General features: G+C 42.1%; 1 protein-coding gene across 1 annotated transcript in view; it reads left to right on the forward strand.

Moving 5' to 3' along the window:
* Positions 1 to 20,152, forward strand: part of imp3 (IMP U3 small nucleolar ribonucleoprotein 3) — a 139,487-nt gene that overhangs the window by 95,355 nt on the left and 23,980 nt on the right. The window contains exon 5 of the mRNA XM_055642001.1: positions 664 to 715. Coding sequence (XP_055497976.1) covers positions 664 to 715 — 52 coding nt within the window. The remainder of the gene's footprint in view (positions 1 to 663; positions 716 to 20,152) is intronic.

Raw genomic sequence — 20,152 nt, forward strand, 5'->3', positions numbered from 1 at the left:
TCAGCGGACTTCACAGTCGCTTGAAAAACCGACAAGTGGAACGCCAATTGTCATAGTGGAACGCACACACACACACACACACACACACACACACACGCACACACACACACACACACACACACACACCTCCGAGAACCTTCGATCTCCTGGGAACCTATTAGGACCTCCTGGCGACCCACCTACAGCTTGAGAATTCTCGCTATTCCCCATGGCGGCTTCATTCTAGTCGCTGCTAATTTTTCAACATGAGGCCGCGACTAGTTCCCAGAATGCGGGAACTCCTCACGACCATGAAGGCCACTCCCCGGCAACCACCCGCAAACATGTGGCGACCATGTGGCGACTGCATAGTTTCCTGCAGTCGCCTAAAAAGACGTCTAAGTGGGACAGGCCCTTAAGGCTACTTGCTGTAAGTGGCAACGATCATTTGTACCCTAAACAAATAATTACAAATAAAGTTCTCTTTGGGTTGCATCACATTTTAGGATTTTAGCCTGTTTTGGTGATTTAGCCTGTCTTCTTTTATTTTACTGTGTGAATACTAAAATTATTGAATATACTGATAAACAGATGAAATGAAACAGCATAAGATGAGTTTGCACAAAATGCTAGTTTGCTTTCTTTAAAATACAAATACAAAGATTCCATAACTTACCAGATCAGATATACGAATTGGACCAGAAGTCATAACCGATCCTGCATTCATAGTGACAAGGTAAGCAGTGAGCTTTCAATGATCAGGTCAAGTTCTATAAGGTAAAAAATTGTAATGGTCTCCTTTCTAAAGTTGTTTTCATTACTGTATTAGTATCATTACTCTACCTTCTTAAATGTGTAATGGATACCTAGTTTGTTATTTTAATGTTTTCTCTTAATCATTTTACTTGATAAATGTAATCAAAACATTGTTAGATGTGAAAGTTTTAGAATATGTTTGTTCAAAGCTCTAAGCACACTCAATGAAGTGAGATCTCCTGTTCCCCAAAGACGAAAGGGAATTTTGCCCAGCTAGGACTAAATTCTGTTTGAATCCATATTGGCCTGTGTGCTGCACCATGTGAGTAGTGCAATAACCAGCTGACAGTCTGTTATGTATTAAACACAGTTAAAAAAAAAAATGCTGTATAAGAACCTAGCTGCAATATGGTTAAAGGGGTGGGTGGAGTTTTGGGTGAATGCTGCTTTCTCAAGCATGATAAACTGTTTTCTCCCCTGGTCTTCAGCATTTTTGTGGTAAGCTTTATTCAACCTCCATATTCCCACATTGTTGGCACTGTTATCAAATAAACAATTCATGGAATTCTTCACTGAAATAACATACACTGTTCAAACCACAATGGAAATCCACTTCATGAGCATTAAAGCCCCAGAAATTGTAAATGTAAATGCTGCCATGTAAGGAAGTCCAAACATACAGTGCCCTCCATAATGTTTGGGACAAAGACCCGTCATTTATTTATTTGCCTCTGCACTCCACAATTTGAAATTTGTAATAGAAAAAATCACATGTGGTTAAAGTGCACATTACCAGATGTTAATAAAGGCCATTTTTATACATTTAGGTTTCACCATGTAGAAATCGCAGCAGTGTTTATATATATAGCCTCCCCCCCCCCCCCCCCCCCCCCCCCCCCCATTTCCGGGCACCACAATGTTTGGGACACAGCAATGTAATGTAAATGAAAGTAGTCATGTTTAGTATTTTGTTTCATATCTTTTGCAAGCAATGACTTTATAGTCTGTGATTCATGGACATCACCAGTTGCTGGGTGTCTTCTCTGGTGATGCTCTGCCAGGCCTGTATTGCAGCCATCTTTAGCTTATGCTTGTTTTGGGGGCTAGTCCTCTCTTCAGTTTTCTCTTCAGCATATAAAAGGCAGGCTCAATTGGGTTCGGATCGGGTGATAGACGGCCACTCAAGAATTGACCATTTTTTAGCTTTGAAAAACTCCTTTGTTGCTTTAGCAGTTTGTTTGGAATCAGTGTCTTGCTGTAGAATGAACCGCCGGCCAATGAGTTTTGAGGCATTTGTTTGAACTTGAGCAGACAGGATGTGTCTATACACTTCAGAATTCATTATGCTACTACCATCAGCAGTTGTATCATCAATGAAGATAAGTGAGCCAGTACCTTCAGCAACCATACATGCCCAGGTCATAACACCTCCGCCACCGTGTTTCGCAGATCAAAGTCAAAGTCAAATTTATTTGTCATGCACCACCGAAGGTACAGTGATGAGGTGGTATGCTTTGGATCTTGGGCTGTTCCTTCTCTCCTTCATACTTTGCTCTTGCCATCACTCTGATATAAGTTAACCTTTGTCTCATCTGTCCACAAGACCTTCTTCCAGAACTTTGGTTGTTCATTTAAGTATTTATTTGCAAACTAACTCGGCCATCCTATTTTTACAGCCAACCAGTGGTTTGCATCTTGCAGTGTAGCCTCTATATTTCTGTTCATGAAGTCTTCTGCAGACAGTGGTCATTGACAAATCCACTCTTGACTCCTGAAGAATGTTTCTGACCTGACGAACAGGTGTTTGGGTTTTTTCTGTCAATTATTCTGTCATCAGCTGTGGAGGTCTTCCTTGGCCTGCCAGTCGCTTTGCGATTAGTAAGCTCACCAGTGTTCTCTTTCTTAAGTGGTGTTCAGTACATCTGTGAAGTTGCGGCGCCTTACGGCAGCGGCTCGACTACGGTCCGTCTGTCTTTTGTTATTTTTCTCCCGTTAGATGTATGTTTTTGGTTCTAGTTTTTTTAGTTGTGTATATGTGGGGGGTGGGGGAAACCGTTTAATCTCCCTGTACGGGGACACGACTTTTTCCCTGTCGGGTCTCCGGTGTCATTGGGGCTAACATCGAGGAGCCGGCGGCGGTATCCAACCGGAGCCAACCTGAGGGCTCCGGTCGCGGAGCCTGTGGACTCGCCATCGCGGAGCTGGCCAACTTCCAAGCGGGGAGAGCAGTGGTGCGCGGCTGCAACCCGACTTCGAAGCTTCGGAGGCTCCGTCCGCAGGCCCGGTGGACAGGAACATCGGAAGCTTGCAGGTCCGTGGTGGGAGACCGCTTTTCAGAACTCCCGCAACGGCAACTTCTCCCGCCGGAATCGCGAGGTTTAAATGACTCGGAGCGGGGCCTAACGTCGCCCGGCGCGGCTTAAACGACCACGGGACTTACCGTCGCCCACCGGGGGCTTTAACATCGGGAGCCCCAGTCGCCTCGAAGCTGCAGTTAGACTGCTGGACCGCGGGAGAAAAACAAAGGGAAGAGATAAGACTTTTGCCTTCTATCACAGTGAGGAGCTGTTGGAGATTCACTGTGATGGATGTTTGTGTTAAGTGTGTGTCTTGATTTTTTTTGTAATGTCATGACTAGGAATGAAATTTCGTTCAAACCTTGTCTGAATGACAATAATAGGCATTCTATTCTTCTTCTTCTTAATGATGTTCGAAACAATTGATTTTGGTAAGCCTAAGGTTTGGCAGATGTCTCTAACAGTTTTATTCTTGTTTCTCAGTCTCATAATGGTTTTTTTGACTTTCATTGGTACAACTTTGTTCCTCATGTTGATAAACGGCAATAAAAGTTTCCAAAGGTGGAGGAAAGACTTGGTGCTGAGAGTTCTCTTATACCTGCATTAAGGAGGCAATTAAACACACCTGAGCAATTACAAACACCTGTGAAGCCATTTGTCCCAAACATTATCGTGCCCTGAAATGAGGTGAGTGGAGGTGCTCATGAATCTCTGTCTCACCCAGAACGATTACTGGGATCCCTTGATGGACGTGAGGAAGAAGTTATAGGGACAGGTGTAACATCTGTGGTTGCAAGAGAAAGTAACTGGAGAGGGAATGGTATGTGTGAGAAGGGATTGGGGAACCAAGGAGTTGTGAAGGGAGTGGTCACTGCAGAAGACAGAAATGGGTGGGGCTGGGATGATGTACCTGGTGGTGGGACCATGTTGGAGGTGATGAAAATGCTGGAGAATGTTTGATACCGAGGATGTTGGGGTGAAAGGTGAGGACCAGGGGAATTCTACCCTTGTTTCATCTAGGGGGAAGGGGAGCAAGAGCAGAACTACAGGACACAGAGGAGATTCATGTGACAAAACCATTATTAACAGTAGGCGGGGGAACTGCTTTTCCTAAAGTAAGAGGACATCATGGATGTCCGAGAATGGAAAGCCGCCTTTTTAGGAGCAGATGTAGTGAAGACAGAGAAATTGAGAGTAGTGGATGGAATCTTTGCAAGCAGCAGCTTGCAAAGAAATGTAGTTCAGGTAACTAGCGTCGGTGGGCTTATAGTAGACGGCAGTCGATATTCTATCCCCTGTGATGGATCAGGAAAGGGGAGTGAGGTGTCTAAAATAGTCCAAGTGAATTTGAGGACAGGGTGGGTTAATGAAATCAATGTGTTCTGCACAAGTGCAGGAGGCACCCTCTTGGCAATGTGGTGAAGAAAGAGTTGGGGATGGTGCCAGTGTACGTTTGGAACAAAGACTGTTCGAGGTAACCAATAATTAATCTCATCCTTTACATAATGGGTGCCATCTGCCTTCAAATCTGAACTGAAGTTCAAGAAATAAAAGCCCTGCCCGAGTTTATAATATTTTTAAATCACTTTTCATGCACTTGAATCAACGTGCTAAATTTAGTAGTTTATCCGTCCCATTTTTACATATTATTTCCGTTAAGGAAGAAGCTGAGGCTGCATTTCCAGTTGGGGAAAAAAGGTTTAATCAATTAAAAATCTGCAAAGAAGTAGAAGATTATTGTTCACATTTGATTCTGATTTGGACTCTACAGTGATTTCCTCAGATGGATTATTTTGTCAAATGGGCTTTATTTCCCATCACATGTGCTTTTGCTTGATTTCCTTTCTTGTTCCTTCCCTCACACACCCCACTCTCTCCCCTCGTGTTTGCTCTTGCTTGTGCGGCAATGCTTAAAACAAAATTCCATTGGACTACTTGAAAGACCCAAATCAGAAAGTATTTAACTATTGGTCTACCCTGTACTAATAGTTGGACGCAATGTGCTGGAGTAACTTAATGGGTCAGGCAGCACCTCTGGACAACATGGATGGGTGACGTTTCTGGAAGGGACCCTTCTTCAGGCTGATTGTGGGGTGGGGGAGGGGGATAGAAAGCTGGAAGAGACGAGGGGCAGGGCAAAGTGGTGACAGGTAATAGGTGAATACAGATGTGAGTGGGTTGTTTCTCTGCTCTCGTGGTTGACTGTTTTATTCTAATTTGAAAGTGTTATGACAGCTTGTTTGGATTTTTTGGCCATCATATGTTTCCACTTGATTCATTAGTTCTATTCTTGATTAATTATTTAAAAGAGTGTAATTAATCCATTTTTTTCACACTTATTTCAACAAACCGTTGAATCCTCCTTGAAACACCATTTGCAACCTGACTTGTTTCCCAGTGTCACCATTGTAGGGAAGGTTTTCCGGTGAAGAATATAGTTTTCAGTGCAAGTGGGATTGGTTTGTTCATCAGATGGGTATTGTATAATAATGACAACACTGTTACCTGCGCTGAGAGCGTTGAAAGTTACATGACTTTTAACAACAGATCTAAGCATCGAATTAGATGCGGAGGGGAAGTACCAAAATGTTTTTCATACTTTGGACATTAAACTGTCATGAGTTATATTAACAGATGAAATGTAATACCTGTTTGTTAAAAAACAGTATAACATTCAGATTCCACTGCAGCATGATGAATATTCCTGTGCTTGATATTTTGAGAGACTTTTTATTGCATGTTCTTTTATCAACTACATTTGTGAATTGTCAGTGATTAGCAACTTCTCAAATGATTCAGAGAATTGCTAAGAAACTAAGAATGTGTGCTGAGAAACTGATTCAGCTTGTTTTCAATAAATGAGTCATTGACTTGACTATTCAAGGCACTTAAAATACAAATCCTTCAGGCAATCATTTTAAAATATCATATATTTTTAAGCAGCTCTTGGTACATATATCCAGACAGCCAAACTCAGTTTCTTTTATATAAGACCACAATCCTGTCAGATTTTTTTTTACCACAGCCATGTGTGTTTCCTCTTCTAGATTAATTTTCTGCTTGTTAGAAGTGTTGCTTTCATTTGGCTGTTGTTTTGAAGAATGGGAGAGTATTACGCCAATTCTTCACTGGTACAGCAGGTTTTTTAATTGCATCACTTCTTGTCGCATTATGGACGCATCTTAAAAAACGCATATGTTGTATTACTGCAGATGTGCTGTGTGTGCGTGTGTGTTTGGTTAGCTTTAGAAAGTTTGCTGTGCGCTACAGACTATCATATAACTGTGGGATTTTTATTGCCGGTGGTGAAGAATCAATTACTTGAAAATGGCAAATCAATTAGGTGTGATCCTTAGTGGCCAAATTCACACATTAAGTGTTTCAACGTGACTTCAGTTTACATTCTAGTTTTCCACTAAATAGGATTCGGGTTTCTATGCAATTGCTAAAGGCAACCAGCTATTGATTGGCATCAGTGCTGAAGGTAGATTCCCGATAAAGCTACATTGTAGCCACTTCTATTCTTTACAGTTAATAACAAAAAAATAATGTCCAATATCCATTAAAAAAAATTCTCATTCTTCTAACCGATGAGAGAGTTTAAGGAAAAAGACACAAACTGGTTGCGTAACTCAGCGGTCAGGCAGCATCCTTGTAGAACATGGACAGGTGACGTTTCATGCTGGGACACTTCTTCAACCGAAACATCATTAATTCATGTTCTGCAGAGATGTTGCCTGATCCGCTGAATTACTCCAGCACTTTGTGTCTTTTTTTTAAAACCAGCATCTGCAGTTCCTGAATTCTTGGTAGAGTTTAAGGAGTTGTACTACTAAAATTACCAAACATGAAGGAGACAGTAGAATTTACTTTGGTTTAGATTCGAGGTTCTGTGCAAAAACAGGCCCTTCGGCCCACTGAGTGTGCACCGACCAGCGATCACCGCACACTAACGCTATTTATCACACATGGGATAATTTACAATTATACCAGGCCAATTACCCTACAAACCTGTATGCCTTTTGAGTGTGGGAGGAAACCAGAGATCCCTGAGAAAACCCAGGCAGGTAACACGGAGAACATACAAACTCCGTACAAACGAGCACTCGTAGTCAGGCTCAAACTTGGGTCTCTGACGCTGTAAGGCAGCAACTCTACTGCTGTGCCACCATGCCACCCTTAAGTACAGTATTTGTTAATAGTGTATACATTGCCAATGGCCATTTTAGTTTATTACATAAAATTGTTTTTCGTGAAAGGAAATTGATATTGTATTCTATGTTTGTATTGCACTCCATTATATCAAGTTAATACCAAAAATATGCCTGATGCATTATTATTTTTCACTTAATAATGTGGTAGTTCAAACTTTTAAGTAGATTATTGCTTCTTACGATTTGAACAACTCAATGCCTTAAAATATAACTCAAAATGTCTAAAAGGTTTATATTGCATCCATATTTTGTCTGCATTTAGCTGATTAGGCCTTTTATCTTTTGATTTATTAGGTAAATGTTTAACTTGCAGATAAAGTTCTATCTTCTGTCAAGTTAAAAATTATCTTGACAATAGAAAATATGATGCTATTACTCAGTAATAATTTACTTGTGTGGAGTGAACTTGCAGTATAACATTTTTAGGTGTTTTTTTATAAATGTTGTTCCAACATTAAGAGAAGTTGGCATGTGGAATGAGCAAATCACCAGAGGGATGTCAGCTGGCTGCCTGGGAATTTTGTCCAGAGTCCATCATGGGTACTAACCTCCCCATTACCAAAGTGATCTACAGGAGTCGCTAACTTAAAAAGGCCGCCAGCATCATCAGAGACCCACACCACCCTGGTCATGCTCTCATTTCACTCCTGCTATCGGGAAGAAGGTGTGGGAGCCTGAGAATGGTACGGTCCAGGTCCAGGAACAGCTTCTTCCCTACAACCATCAGGCTATTAAACACTACAACCTCCAAGTTGGCTCCGAACTATATAGACTTGAGGGCATTATTTTTGATTTTGCACTACTATTGTCTATTTATCAGTTTGTTTTTATATACACTGAACTATTTGTGTTTATTTTTACATATCTGATGTGCTTCTCCCATATTCCAAAGACGGCAGGTTTGTAGGTTTCTGTAAATTGCTCCTAGAGGGTAGGATGCAAAACTGGAATCACATAGAACTAGTGCACGGGTGATCATTGGTCGGCACAGACTCTGGGACGAAATGCCTGTTTCCACGCTGTATATCTAAAACTAAAGCCATAAATCTGAATCTTTAATTTTATTTCTCTCTCCATAGATCTGCCTGGCTGCTCTGTGCTTTCACCAATTTTTCGTTTTATTTCAAGTTTCCTGCTAACTTTGCTTTTTGGCTTCTGCAGAGGCTTGAACCAATAGTTTTCTGACTGGAATTTGAGGCACACCTGATTCTTTCACAGTTCAGCTGTGCCTTGAACGGAAATGTTTTAAGATTTTTCTGTCAGTTGAGACTGCTCAAGATAAACTGAACATATCAGGAACTGGTAATCAATTCTACTGAAGCTTTGTGTAATTTGTTCCTCATTGAAACACTTTTGAAGTAGTTGCATCAAACAGGCCTGTTTTGTACCAGTTGGACAGATGAAGGCTGACATTTTGCAGCAAAAAACTGCTCTTTGGTTATTCATGCCACAAGTCTTCAAATATTTCTGGCTTACTGTGAGCCAATCTTTTTTCTAACAAGTTCAATGGGAATATTGCACCTATCCCACATCTTCAGTCAATGTAGGTAAATTAAACCACATTTTAGCAATCAAAGAGTGCATTTCGGGGACTGATGAGTCACTATTGTGCCTGTAGAATGTGGAAATTGAGTGATATTTTATTGAATACTTTACACATGTCTTCACTCAATTGATCTGTTCTTCAAGTTGAATCGATAAGGTACAATGAAAATCTTGCAGAAGCATCACAGACATTAAGACTCTTCATTATTTGTGCTGGGGCAAGTCTGTCCATTTCCTCTCGAAAGCAAACTCAATGTTAGCATTTATTTCAAGAGGTCTCGTATACAAAAACAGAGATGTAGTGCTGAGGTGCTGAGGCTCTTTCAGGTCCTGTTAAGGCCGCATTTCGAATATTGTGAGCAATTTTGGGCATTATATCCGAGGAAGGATGTGCTGGCTCTGGAGAGGGTCCACAGGAGGTTTACAAGAATGATCCCAGGAATGAGTAGGTTAACCTATGAAGAGCATTTGTTGGTATTGGGCCTATACTCGCTGGAGTTTAGAAAAATGAGGGGGGACCTCATTGAAACATACAGAATAGTGAAACATACAGAATAGTGAAAGGCTTGGATAGAGTCGATGTGGAGAGGATGGTTCCACCAGTGGGAGAGTCTAGGACTAGAGGTCATTGCCTCAGAATTAAAGGACGTTCTTTTAGGAAGGAGATGAGGAAAAATGTCTTTAGTCAGAGGGTGGTGAATCTGTGGAATTCTTTGCCACAGAAGGCTGTGGAGGCTAAGTCAGCGGATATTTTTAAGGCAGAGATTCTTGATTAGTACAGGTGTCAGAAGTTATGGGGAGAAGGCAGGAGAATTAAGTTAGGAGAGAGAGCGATAGATCAGTCATGATTGAAAGGCAGCATGGACTTGAAAGGTGCCAAATGGCTTAATTCTACTCCTAACACTTATGACCTTTTTCCATAGAAAACACTTGCTGACTTACCAGCTATCGGGTTCGATGTGAATCTCTAGTTTAAGAAATTATCTGTTCTGTGCACTTATCCATAGCGGTAGTTGTCAGTTGTCATTATTTAGTTGCTTCTGAAGTTTGAAGAATCAGTTCAGTTACATGTATTTTAACAGTGTGCCCAACAAAACCAATGCCAGTTGTGAAATGTCCTTGACATCTTTTAAACCTTGCACCACTGCCACTGACACTGTGTCCCTTCAAAACCAATGTTCACGGTTGAAATAAACTGTTTTTTGGAATTCTGTTAGATCCCAAGTTTACTTCCAACTCCACATTTTCTCCATCGCAAATAATTCAGACGTTTGATGGTATAAATAATTAACTTGTGAAAATGTCAAATGATGAGCATTAATCCACCCCTCTCGGACTACTTGCCTGCTATTTTTGGCTTATAAAATTAGACGTAATCCCTCTTGCACCTTCTCTGTTCACGCACACTTTCCTTGTCTTGCTGCCCTTCTGCCATTCTACTCTCTTCTCTTCCTCCATTTCCCATGACCTTACCCAGTATCTCAGGATTAATGAGACAAAACGAGTATGGAAAGGAATTCCTGTACAAAAAGCGAACTGCTGGAGGAACTTAGTGGGTCAGGCAGCACCCAAGGGGGGAAATGGATGGATTAAATTTTGCGTCAGGACACTTCTTTGGACCCAAAATGCCTTTGGTTAATTCCCTCCACAGATGCTGCCTGACCTCTTATTTGTCAGAACTCTATGTTTTAGGTTTATTAATGTTACGTGTACTGAGATACAGTGAGAAGCAATGTGTTCCATGTTCTTTAATCAGTTCAGATAATACTATACATATATATAATCAAATCAAACTCGAGTATAAAAGATAGACTGGGACTGGACAAGTATTTGATTCTGTTAGTTCCTGCTCTGAGGCAGCATTAAGTGCAGATGAAGTCAATGGACTGGGCTACATCAACAACTTTCTGCAGTTTCTTACAGAGCTGTTCCCAAACCAAGCTGCGATGTAACCTGACAGTATGCTTTCTATGGTGATAAAGCAGATTCCAGTTAGTCCCATGCTGAGCACAAGATTTTTTGTTTGTTTATTTAAATGAGGAGGTAGCTCAAACAACAGCGAAGCATCACTCCCTGATGAGCTTCTACGCACGGTTCGATAGGGAGAACACTGATGTGCTTTCCTGAGCCCCTATTCGTCCTGACGGTGTTATAGTCACAGTCACAGAGGCTGACGTCAGATGATCCTTCAGGGGGGTGAACCCTCGGAAAGCGCCTGGACCTGATGGTACACCCGGTCGAGTTCTCAAGACAGAGATCAACTGGCGGAAGTTTTTGCAGCCATTTTCAACCTCTCATTTCTGAGGTCTGAGGTTCCCACCTGCTTTAAGAGGGCATCAATAATACCGGTGCCCAAGAAGTGTAAGGTGACGTGCCTCAATGACTATCGACCAGTGGCACTAACGTCTGTGGTGGTGAAGTGCTTTGAGAGGTTGGTTATGGTGCACATCAACTCCGACAAGACAAGAACCTTGACCAACTACAGTTCGCATACTGCCACAAAAGGTCAATGGAGGATGCAATTTCACTGGCTCTCCATTCCGCATTGGACCACTTGGACAATAAAAACACCTACATCAGGCTGTTGTTTACAGACTACAGCTCAGCGTTTAATACCATCATCCCTTCCAAGCTGGTTACCAAGCTCACGGAATTAGGCATCTGTGCATCCCTCTGCAATTGTATCCTCGACTTCCTCATCCACAGATCACAGTCTGTTCGAATTGGAGGAGCCACTTCATCCTCAGTAATAATTAGTACGGGAGCACCTCAAGGCTCCTCACGGGAGTGCTCAGCCCCCTACTTTACTCACTCTATACCCATGACTATGTAGCCGGACATAATGCGAACTCCATCATCACGTTCGCCGATGACACCACTGTTGTTGGACGAATCACAGATGGACGAGTCAGAGTATAGAAGTGAGATTGACCGACTGACCAAATGGTGCCAGCACAATAACCTGGCTCTCAACATCAGTAAGACCAAGGAACCGGTTGTGGACTTTGGTAGAGTAAGGATGAGGACCCACAATCCTGATGGTGGAAAGAGTCAATAACTTCAAATTCCTGGGTGTGCATATATCAGAAGATCTTTCCTGGTCCCAGCACACCTTTGCAATTGTAAAGAAGGCACATCAGCGAATCTACTTCCTGAGAAGATTACGGAGATTCGGCATGTCGAAGAGGATTCTCCTAAACTTTTACAGGCGCACGGTAGAGAGCATTCTGACTGGTTGCATCGTGTCCTGGTTCGGCAACGTGAACTTCCAGGAGCAAAAAAGACTACAAAAAGTTGTGACCACTGCCCAGTCCATCACCAGCTTTGACTTCTCCACCATCGAAGGGATCTATCGTAGTCGCTGCCTCAAAAAGGCAGCCAAAATCATCAAGGACCCACACCATCCTGGCCACACACTCATCTCACCATTGCCATCAGGAAGAAGGTACTGGAGCCTGAAAACTGTAACGTCAAGGTCCAGGAACAGCCGCTTCCCTACAGCCATCAAGCTATTATACACAACATCAAATAAGCTCTGAGCTCTGAACTGCAAAAGACTATGTTATTATTTGTTATTTGCACTATACTTGTTATTTATTGAACTTTTTTTCCCCCGTTATGTACAATGTTTACATATTCACATATTCTGTTGTGCTGCAGCAAGTAAGAATTTAATTGTCCCGTCTGGGACACATGACAATAAAACACTCTTGATTCTTGAAACTCCAATTCATTAATTTGAAGATGATAAAAGGAACTGCAGATGTTGGTTTGCGAACAAAAATGGCACAAAGTGCTGGAATAGCTCAATGGGTCAGGCAACATCTCTACTAAACATGGAAAGGTGATGTTTTGGATTAGGATCCTTCTTCAGAATGCCTGATAACAGAATACCAAATAACTTTATGGAGAAATGACTGAGGGCAAATGATCACATGGTGGACAGAAAAAGAGATTTAAAGATTCTCTTCGAACAAATCTGAAGAGTTTCAACATTGACGCACCAGTGCAACCGACAAACATTGTCCTGTTTAGTATACCTACATAAAAATGGTGCTTGTTAATTTGATGAAGCTAGAATGGAGAAAGACAAGTAGAAAAGCAAATTTCAATCCAAGAGCCCCTGATACTGCAGCATCCCAACACTTCTGTCAACTGTGGAAGGAGCTCTCGAGCCCAGTCTGGTCAGCTGTTTCTGCACACATCTCAACATAATAGACAACAATGTCACAGTCTTTCTCAAGAATAAGTAATGAGCAACAACAGATGCTGGATGCTCTTTTGAGAATTTCCAGCCTGTCATGTTTATATTTCAGATCTCCACCCTACAGTTTCATACATATGCATTGAGTAAACTATTTCAATAAACAGAGTGAATTATTAAACCTAATCAAAAAGATTAAATAATTATGACAAATTCCTCCTCCCTTCAACCCAGTATTAGTTGCTTAATTTAGTTTATTGTCACTTGTACCGAGGTATAGTGATAAGTTTTTGTTGCATGCCAAGTAGTCAACAGAAAGACTAGACATTAATTTATGCTCATCTTAAACTCTGCTGTGTACATCTTAATTTATTCAGCATTTTATTCATCCATCTCTGCTGTGCTTGCTGACAAGTTAGTTCCAAGTTTGACAACAAGACTAAAACTGAACAACTTTCTTGACGTTTCTAAACTCATTCCAGCCCTATCAAGATCCATGCACTCAGTTTTTCCTACCTTTCACTGTTCCCTCATTGGTGACCAAGCCTACTATTGATAGGATTTGATGTTCCATAATTCCTCCCTTATAGTTTAGCACCTTTATCTTTAAGGACCTCCTTATTTGTCCAAAATGGACAAAAAATGCTGGAGAAACTCAGCGAGTGAGGCAGCATCTATGGAGAAAAGGAGTAGGTGTCGTTTCAGGTTGAGACCTTTCTTTATTTGTCCAAGTTTTTTACTCATCTAAATTACTAAAACTCTGATCTTGACCGCTTTTGGCCCACTGTGCAGCGACAGAACATCGCCACCTACGGCCGCCATTTTGGCCACCTCGCTCAGAGACCCCCTCCGCCTTACGGGTGCGGAGGATTTTTCCCATCGATGACAAATCAGAGAGATATTAATGTTGTTAAAAAAATCATCATTCTCTCTGCTGCCCCTACTGGAGGGAGGGGGAGGGGCTATAAAACCAGGAAGAAGTGCCTCACTCAGTCTCTGCAAGATGGATGAAGCCAAGGGTAACGTCTCTCTGTGCTCTGAATAACACTGAACAATTGTCTACACAACTGTGAGTCCCCGTAATGTAGTTTGAAAATGAAAATATGGTTTGTTTGAAGTAAAAAGGCACTGCCTGCAAATGGTTGTTTGGGTGCTTTGGCTTGAAGTTGAAAGGCACTACTTACTGCAAATGGTGGCGTGGGTGCATTGGCTTGAAGTTGAAAGGCACCACTACTGCAAATAGTGGCTTGTGAGCTTTGGCTTGAAGTTGAAAGGCACTACTTACTGCAAATGGTGGCTTGGGAGCTTTGGCTTGATGTTGAAAGGCACTACTTACTGCAAATGGTGGCTTGGGTGCTTTGGCTTGAAGTTGAAAGGCACTACTTACTGCAAATGGTGGCTTGGGAACTTTGGCTTGAAGTTGAAAGGCACTACTTACTGCAAATGGAGGCTTGGGAGCTTTGGCTTGAAGTTGAAAGGCACTACTTACTGCAAATGGTGGCTTGGGAGCTTTGGCTTGAAGTTGAAGCACTACTTACTGCAAATGGTGGCTTGGGTGCTTCGGCTTTAAGTTGAAAGGCACTACTTACTGCAAATAGTGGCTTGGGTGCTTTGGCTGGAGGGAGGAGGAGGGACTATAAAACCAGGAAGTGGTGTGCCTCACTCAGTCTCTGCAAGATGGATGAAGCCAAGGGTAATGTCTCTCTGAGCTCTGAATAACACTGAACAAATGTCTACACAACTGTGAGTCCCCTTAATGTGGTTTGAAAATGAAAATATGGTTTGTTTGAAGTAAAAAGGCACTGCCTGCAAATGGTTGTTTGGGTGCTTTGGCTTGAAGTTGAAAGGCACTACTTACTGCAAATGGTGGCTTGGGTGCTTTGGCTTGAAGTTGAAAGGCACTACTTACTGCAAATTGTGGCATGAAGTTGAAAGGCACTACATACTGCAAATGGTGGCATGAAGTTGAAAGGCACTACTTACTGCAAATGGTGGCTTGGGTGCTTTGGCTTGAAGTTGAAAGGTACTCCTTACTGCAAATGGTGTCTTGGGAGCTTTGGTTTGAAGTTGAAAGACACTACTTTCTGCAAATGGTGGCTTGGGTGCTTTGCTTGAAGTTGAAAGGCACTGCTTACTGCAAATGGCGGCTTGGGTGCTTTGGCTTGAAGTTAAAAGGCACTACTGCAAATGCACTTACTTCCTGTTTGCACTGTATATTGATTTTAGATAAAAAGCTACCACTTACGGCTGTGATTTTTGGCCATCTTACTCAGTCCCCCCTCCATTGAGCAGGTGCAGAGAATTCTTCCCATTAATTAAAAATAAAAGTGCTATTAGTGTTTAAAAAATGTTGAGAATCTCTCTCCTGTCAATCACGCCATGAAAGCCACAGCTTTTCCGGTGGGAGGGGGAGGGGTTATAAAACCCGGAAGTGTGGGTGTGGCTCAATCTCTGCATGATGGAGGAGGGAGAGGTCACAACTCTGTCTGAGCTGTGAATCAACTGAACACACTAAATGTCTACTGAACAGTGAGTTTGGTGTTTTGTGTGGTTTTATGGTAGTATCACCCTGCATGAAATGGTATGAGGCTGCATTTGAATTTGGTGGCCTTGCATCCTGCTTGAAGTGGTATGAAACCACACTGAATTTGATGGCCTTGCACCCTCCTGAAAATGGTATGAAACTGCACTTGAATTTGGTGGCCTTGGATCCAGCTTGAAGTGGTTGGAAACTGCACTTGAATTCGGTGGCCTTGCACCCTGCTTGAAGTGGTAGGAAACTGCACTTGAATTCGTTGGCCTTGCACCCTGCTCATAATGGTAAGAAACTGCACTTGAATTTGGTGGAACTTGCACCCTGCTTGAAATGGTAGGAACATGGATTTGAATTTGGTGGCCTGCTTGAAATGGAATTCAAGGAATAGTCATGTCAACTGCCAGCCCACCAGCCGTGAGTGAGCTGCCAGCAGATCAGGCTTGAGGGACTGAGCTGCCACCCCAAGAACCCATACCAGAACTCCAACTCCAGAAAGCCCGCCCACTGGCCACCAATATTGGAATTGGTGGAGAGGTGGAATATTGCGTCGGGTGCCGGCCCCGTGTGAACATGGGACCCAACAGGCCCCACTTAGTCTAGTTAAATCTTATATCTAGTCTCAAGTATTTTTATACTGTAATTATCTTCGAACATTTATCTACATTAATGGTACAGAATAATTGAAATTTGTTGGTTGATGTACTGGAAATAGGATCTTTGAGACAGTGAATTAGGAGCTCAAACCCATGACAAACATTCATGCAGCTTCTGTGTTCTGGTGCATTATTCTTTTCTCGTATAGAGAAATGTTTGGTATCCGGCTGTGGAAAAAATCTTGCAATGCTGTGTTGACATAATGTATGATTGACATTTGTATCATGCTTGTGTATCTTTAACTGGATTGTCCAAACATCAGCTGTGTGATACTATTTTTGCAACAGCTAAATCGGTACTTGCTATAACATGTTATTTGGAAGCCAACCAAATAGTCTGTTGTGTTTTGCTGCAACAGTGGAAAACAGCTGAAATGCAGTATCTATTCAATTGAAATATTTTAACTTGTGTGCCATCGAGATACTATCTTTTAAAGCTTATTTAGGAAGTGGGACTTTGTCCCTGTTACAAAGGGGGGGTAGGGGGAAGCAAGAGTGGAGCTGTGGGATATTGAGGTTACTCTAGTGAGAGCCTCATCTATAATGGAAGAGGGGAACCCCTGTTCCCTAAAGAATGAAGACATCTCCAATGACCTGGTATGGAACACCTCATCTTGGACGCAGATGTGGCGTGGACGGAGGAATTGGGAATAGGGGATAGAGTCTTTACCGGAAGCAGGGCGGGAAGAAGATGGCTATGGGAGTCAGTGGGTTTATAATAGATGTCGAGCTTTTTGTATTAATGGTTGGCTGTAAGTTGGACATTTGTGACCTGGGAATGGCCGGTACTTTTCTTGAAGAAACCTCTTCATCTAATTCAATCAATCAATCAATCAATCAATCAATCACCCTTTATTGTCATCTTGCAAGCAACAGTTGTACAGTGCAAAATGAAAAGACGTTTCCCAGGGAATACCGGAGCATCGCACATGAAATTTAAAACATTTCACACATAATAACACTAAAAACAATCCAGTCCCTGATGGAACAGTATAAATAGTTAAAAGCAGGTAAAACAACAATGTTAAAATACAGTAAAACCAATCATAAAAATGTCCAGGGCAGCTGATTTGAGTGGCCAGTGCCAGTTATTAAAGTGGCCAGTGCCAGTTATTAAAGTGTCCGTGTCAAGCCGCAGAATCAGGTGACTGAGTACAGAGTGACTGTTTAGCAGCCTCACAGCCTGTGGCAGGAAGCAGTTTAGCAGTCTTGTAGTCTGGGCTTTGATGCTGCGATATCTCTTGCCTGATGGCAGTGCAATGTTTCCTCAGGGACTAATTTGCAGTGATGCTGTGAGGTACCTCCATATCTATTATTTCACTAAAGGCATTTATCAACATGTTGACAAGTGGATTTTGTGTTTAAAATTATGGCAGAATGCACAAGCTCCAGCAGACATTAGTATGTGATGGGACACAGAAGTGTGATTGCATTTCCCTCTGCATTGATTTTCTGATCTTTAAACCATGCACAGTGTCCAGTGATGGTTAGATAAAGGGAACAAGAGACCCTAAAGATAGAAATGGGTCAAAGCAAACAGCTTATAGTATGTCAAAAAGTACTTCATATCCAAGTTGCCATTTTCATAAAAATTGATGTAATTGCAATGTAGATGGAAGCATTCAATTTCAAAGCATTAAGAGATTAAGAAATAGGCAATCCCATGGCATATGTTGATGTTAAATTATCCACCATACCCAAATAGGACAGAGTAGGGTACTTCCAAATGGCGAGAAGGTAGATACTGTGCAGTCTCAAACACACTGTGTTCTACATTCATAGATCATTAAAATATCATAAAATGCACAGAAAATTGCCATTATGATTGATTGAAAAATGGCGTTACTATCTGGAGATTGAAGTACAAGGGCCGTAGGTTTATGAAGATATGGTTAGATGACACCTGGAGAACAGCAAACAGTCTAGGCACCACGGCTTGAAAAATATGCCTTGGAGAGAATGCAGATTATATTTGCAAAGAAAACTGCTGCAATTGTTGAGAAACCAAGGAGAGATTGTACAAAGTAAGTTTGTGTTCCCTTAAACATAAAACAGATGATATGATTGAATTTTTAATGGTAGTGAGAGCAATAATATCTGCCAGTTGGTGAGTGGTGATGGCAGATACAGGAGGACAGATGGTGTGCTGAGACAAAGGAACATTCACTAAACATTTTATAAAAGGCCTTTCAGAAATGAAGTTAGAAATACATTTCTACCCGTAATGTGGTATGAGTTGGGGACTTTTAAATGGCCGTTGATAATCAATTGTTAACTTTAATCCAATGTTTGGTGGGTTTTTAGTAACCAAGGGTATTAGGTAAAATTTGATGGGCAGATGTGCGGCTGGGACAATAATTTGCTGTGATCTCTCTGAACACCAAGGTCTTAAACTTTGGAATTTGTTCCTCCCTGTCTCGATCTTTTAAATTAAACTTTTGTTATCTGCCCATTATCCTCCATACCTTGTTGTCAAATCTTGATGATTAATTTGCTCTTGTGAGGTATCCTGAGATGTTATTCTTCTCTTTAAACTTCACTGTTCAAAGTGGGAGCGGCTGTAAAAGGGCAGTGCCGCGGGGGGGGGGGGGGGGGGGGGGGGGGGGGGGGGGAAGAGTTCCTTTCACAGCGTGTGGGGGAGTCTGGCTCGGGGAGGGAAGTAGCTCGGGTGGCTGCGAGCAGCCTCTGGGACCGGACAGCGGAACGGGTCGCCTCCTCAGCACCTTCTGCCGGCCCGCCCGCCAGCCAGCCACGGTGTCCTTTGGCACAAGCGCAACCGGTAGTTGGCAGGTAGCTACTGGGCGGAAGGCTGGCTGCTCCGTCCCGGGCTCTCTCTCTCTTTTTACGGCAGGGATAAATAGATTCTTGATTAGTATGGGTGTCAGAGGTAGTGGGGAGAAGGCAGGAGAATGGGATTGAGAGGGAAAGATAGATTAGCCATGATTGGATGGTGGAGTAGACTTGATGGACCGATGCCCTAATTCGGCCCGTAGAATTTATGAACTTATGAATTGATGCAACTCTCCTACATCATTATCTATGCATCATGCCTCAAGCTTTGCATGTTAGGATTTTGACTTTCAGCTTCTGAAGACAAAACTGCTGCTGATTTTTTTAATTTTCAGATGTCCTCCTGCCAGTAACCCCCATTTGTTATTATCCTTCTCTTTTTCTCGTTCATCTGTTTTGTGCAAGCCTGCAGTTTGACTTGCACCTTTTGAAATGATATCCAGGGTTTGTAGATTCTCCTGTGGGAGGTCGATGTGTGAGGTAGCCTTTTGGTTCATACAGACATATGTGTCATGAAATACCTTATCTAAATGAATGTGTGCAATATTCTACAACTCTCACAACATCTGCTGTGAGTTATTGCAAAAATGGAAGCTATCCAAAAAGTCTAAATGAAAACTGTTTAGGACAGTTAGGATAGTTTTGCTTTGAATTCCAGAATGAAACAGGAAGCTTGAGTGGGATGGGGAGGCATTGGGGGCGTGATTTGTGGTGTGAGGTAAACAAACAAGTGGAAAGACAAACGCTGACATTTTGGAGGGGGTGACAGCAATGTGCCTGGGAAGTTTCGCCATTGTTCTGTCCGATCACCATGTTTCTTCCGCATTTTTTCTGCCCTGCCATCTGCTATTCTGGGCTCTTCAAACATGATTTTCTCAATTAAACCAGCAGACAAATGTAAGCCATTCAAGATTTGGGTCCTTTGTATTCTATCCTGATTGAAGACTCCAGTCAATCAAAAAATGGGAAATGTGCCCAGCCAGGTTCATTTAAGCCTCTGTTTAAAAAGGGAACAAATGAAAGCACCCCTCTCAGAAGAACTAGAGTTTAAAATAAGGGATGGTTGGAAGCTACATATTTGAACATTCAGCCCTATTTGATATAGAATTATATGTCAATATCCTGTCATAAGCCAAAACTTCTATGCCAACATGACACTCTTTTAACTTTTGGATGCA

The sequence above is a fragment of the Leucoraja erinacea genome, chromosome 10 (genome assembly GCF_028641065.1).
Source record: "Leucoraja erinacea ecotype New England chromosome 10, Leri_hhj_1, whole genome shotgun sequence".
NCBI lineage: Eukaryota > Metazoa > Chordata > Chondrichthyes > Rajiformes > Rajidae > Leucoraja > Leucoraja erinaceus.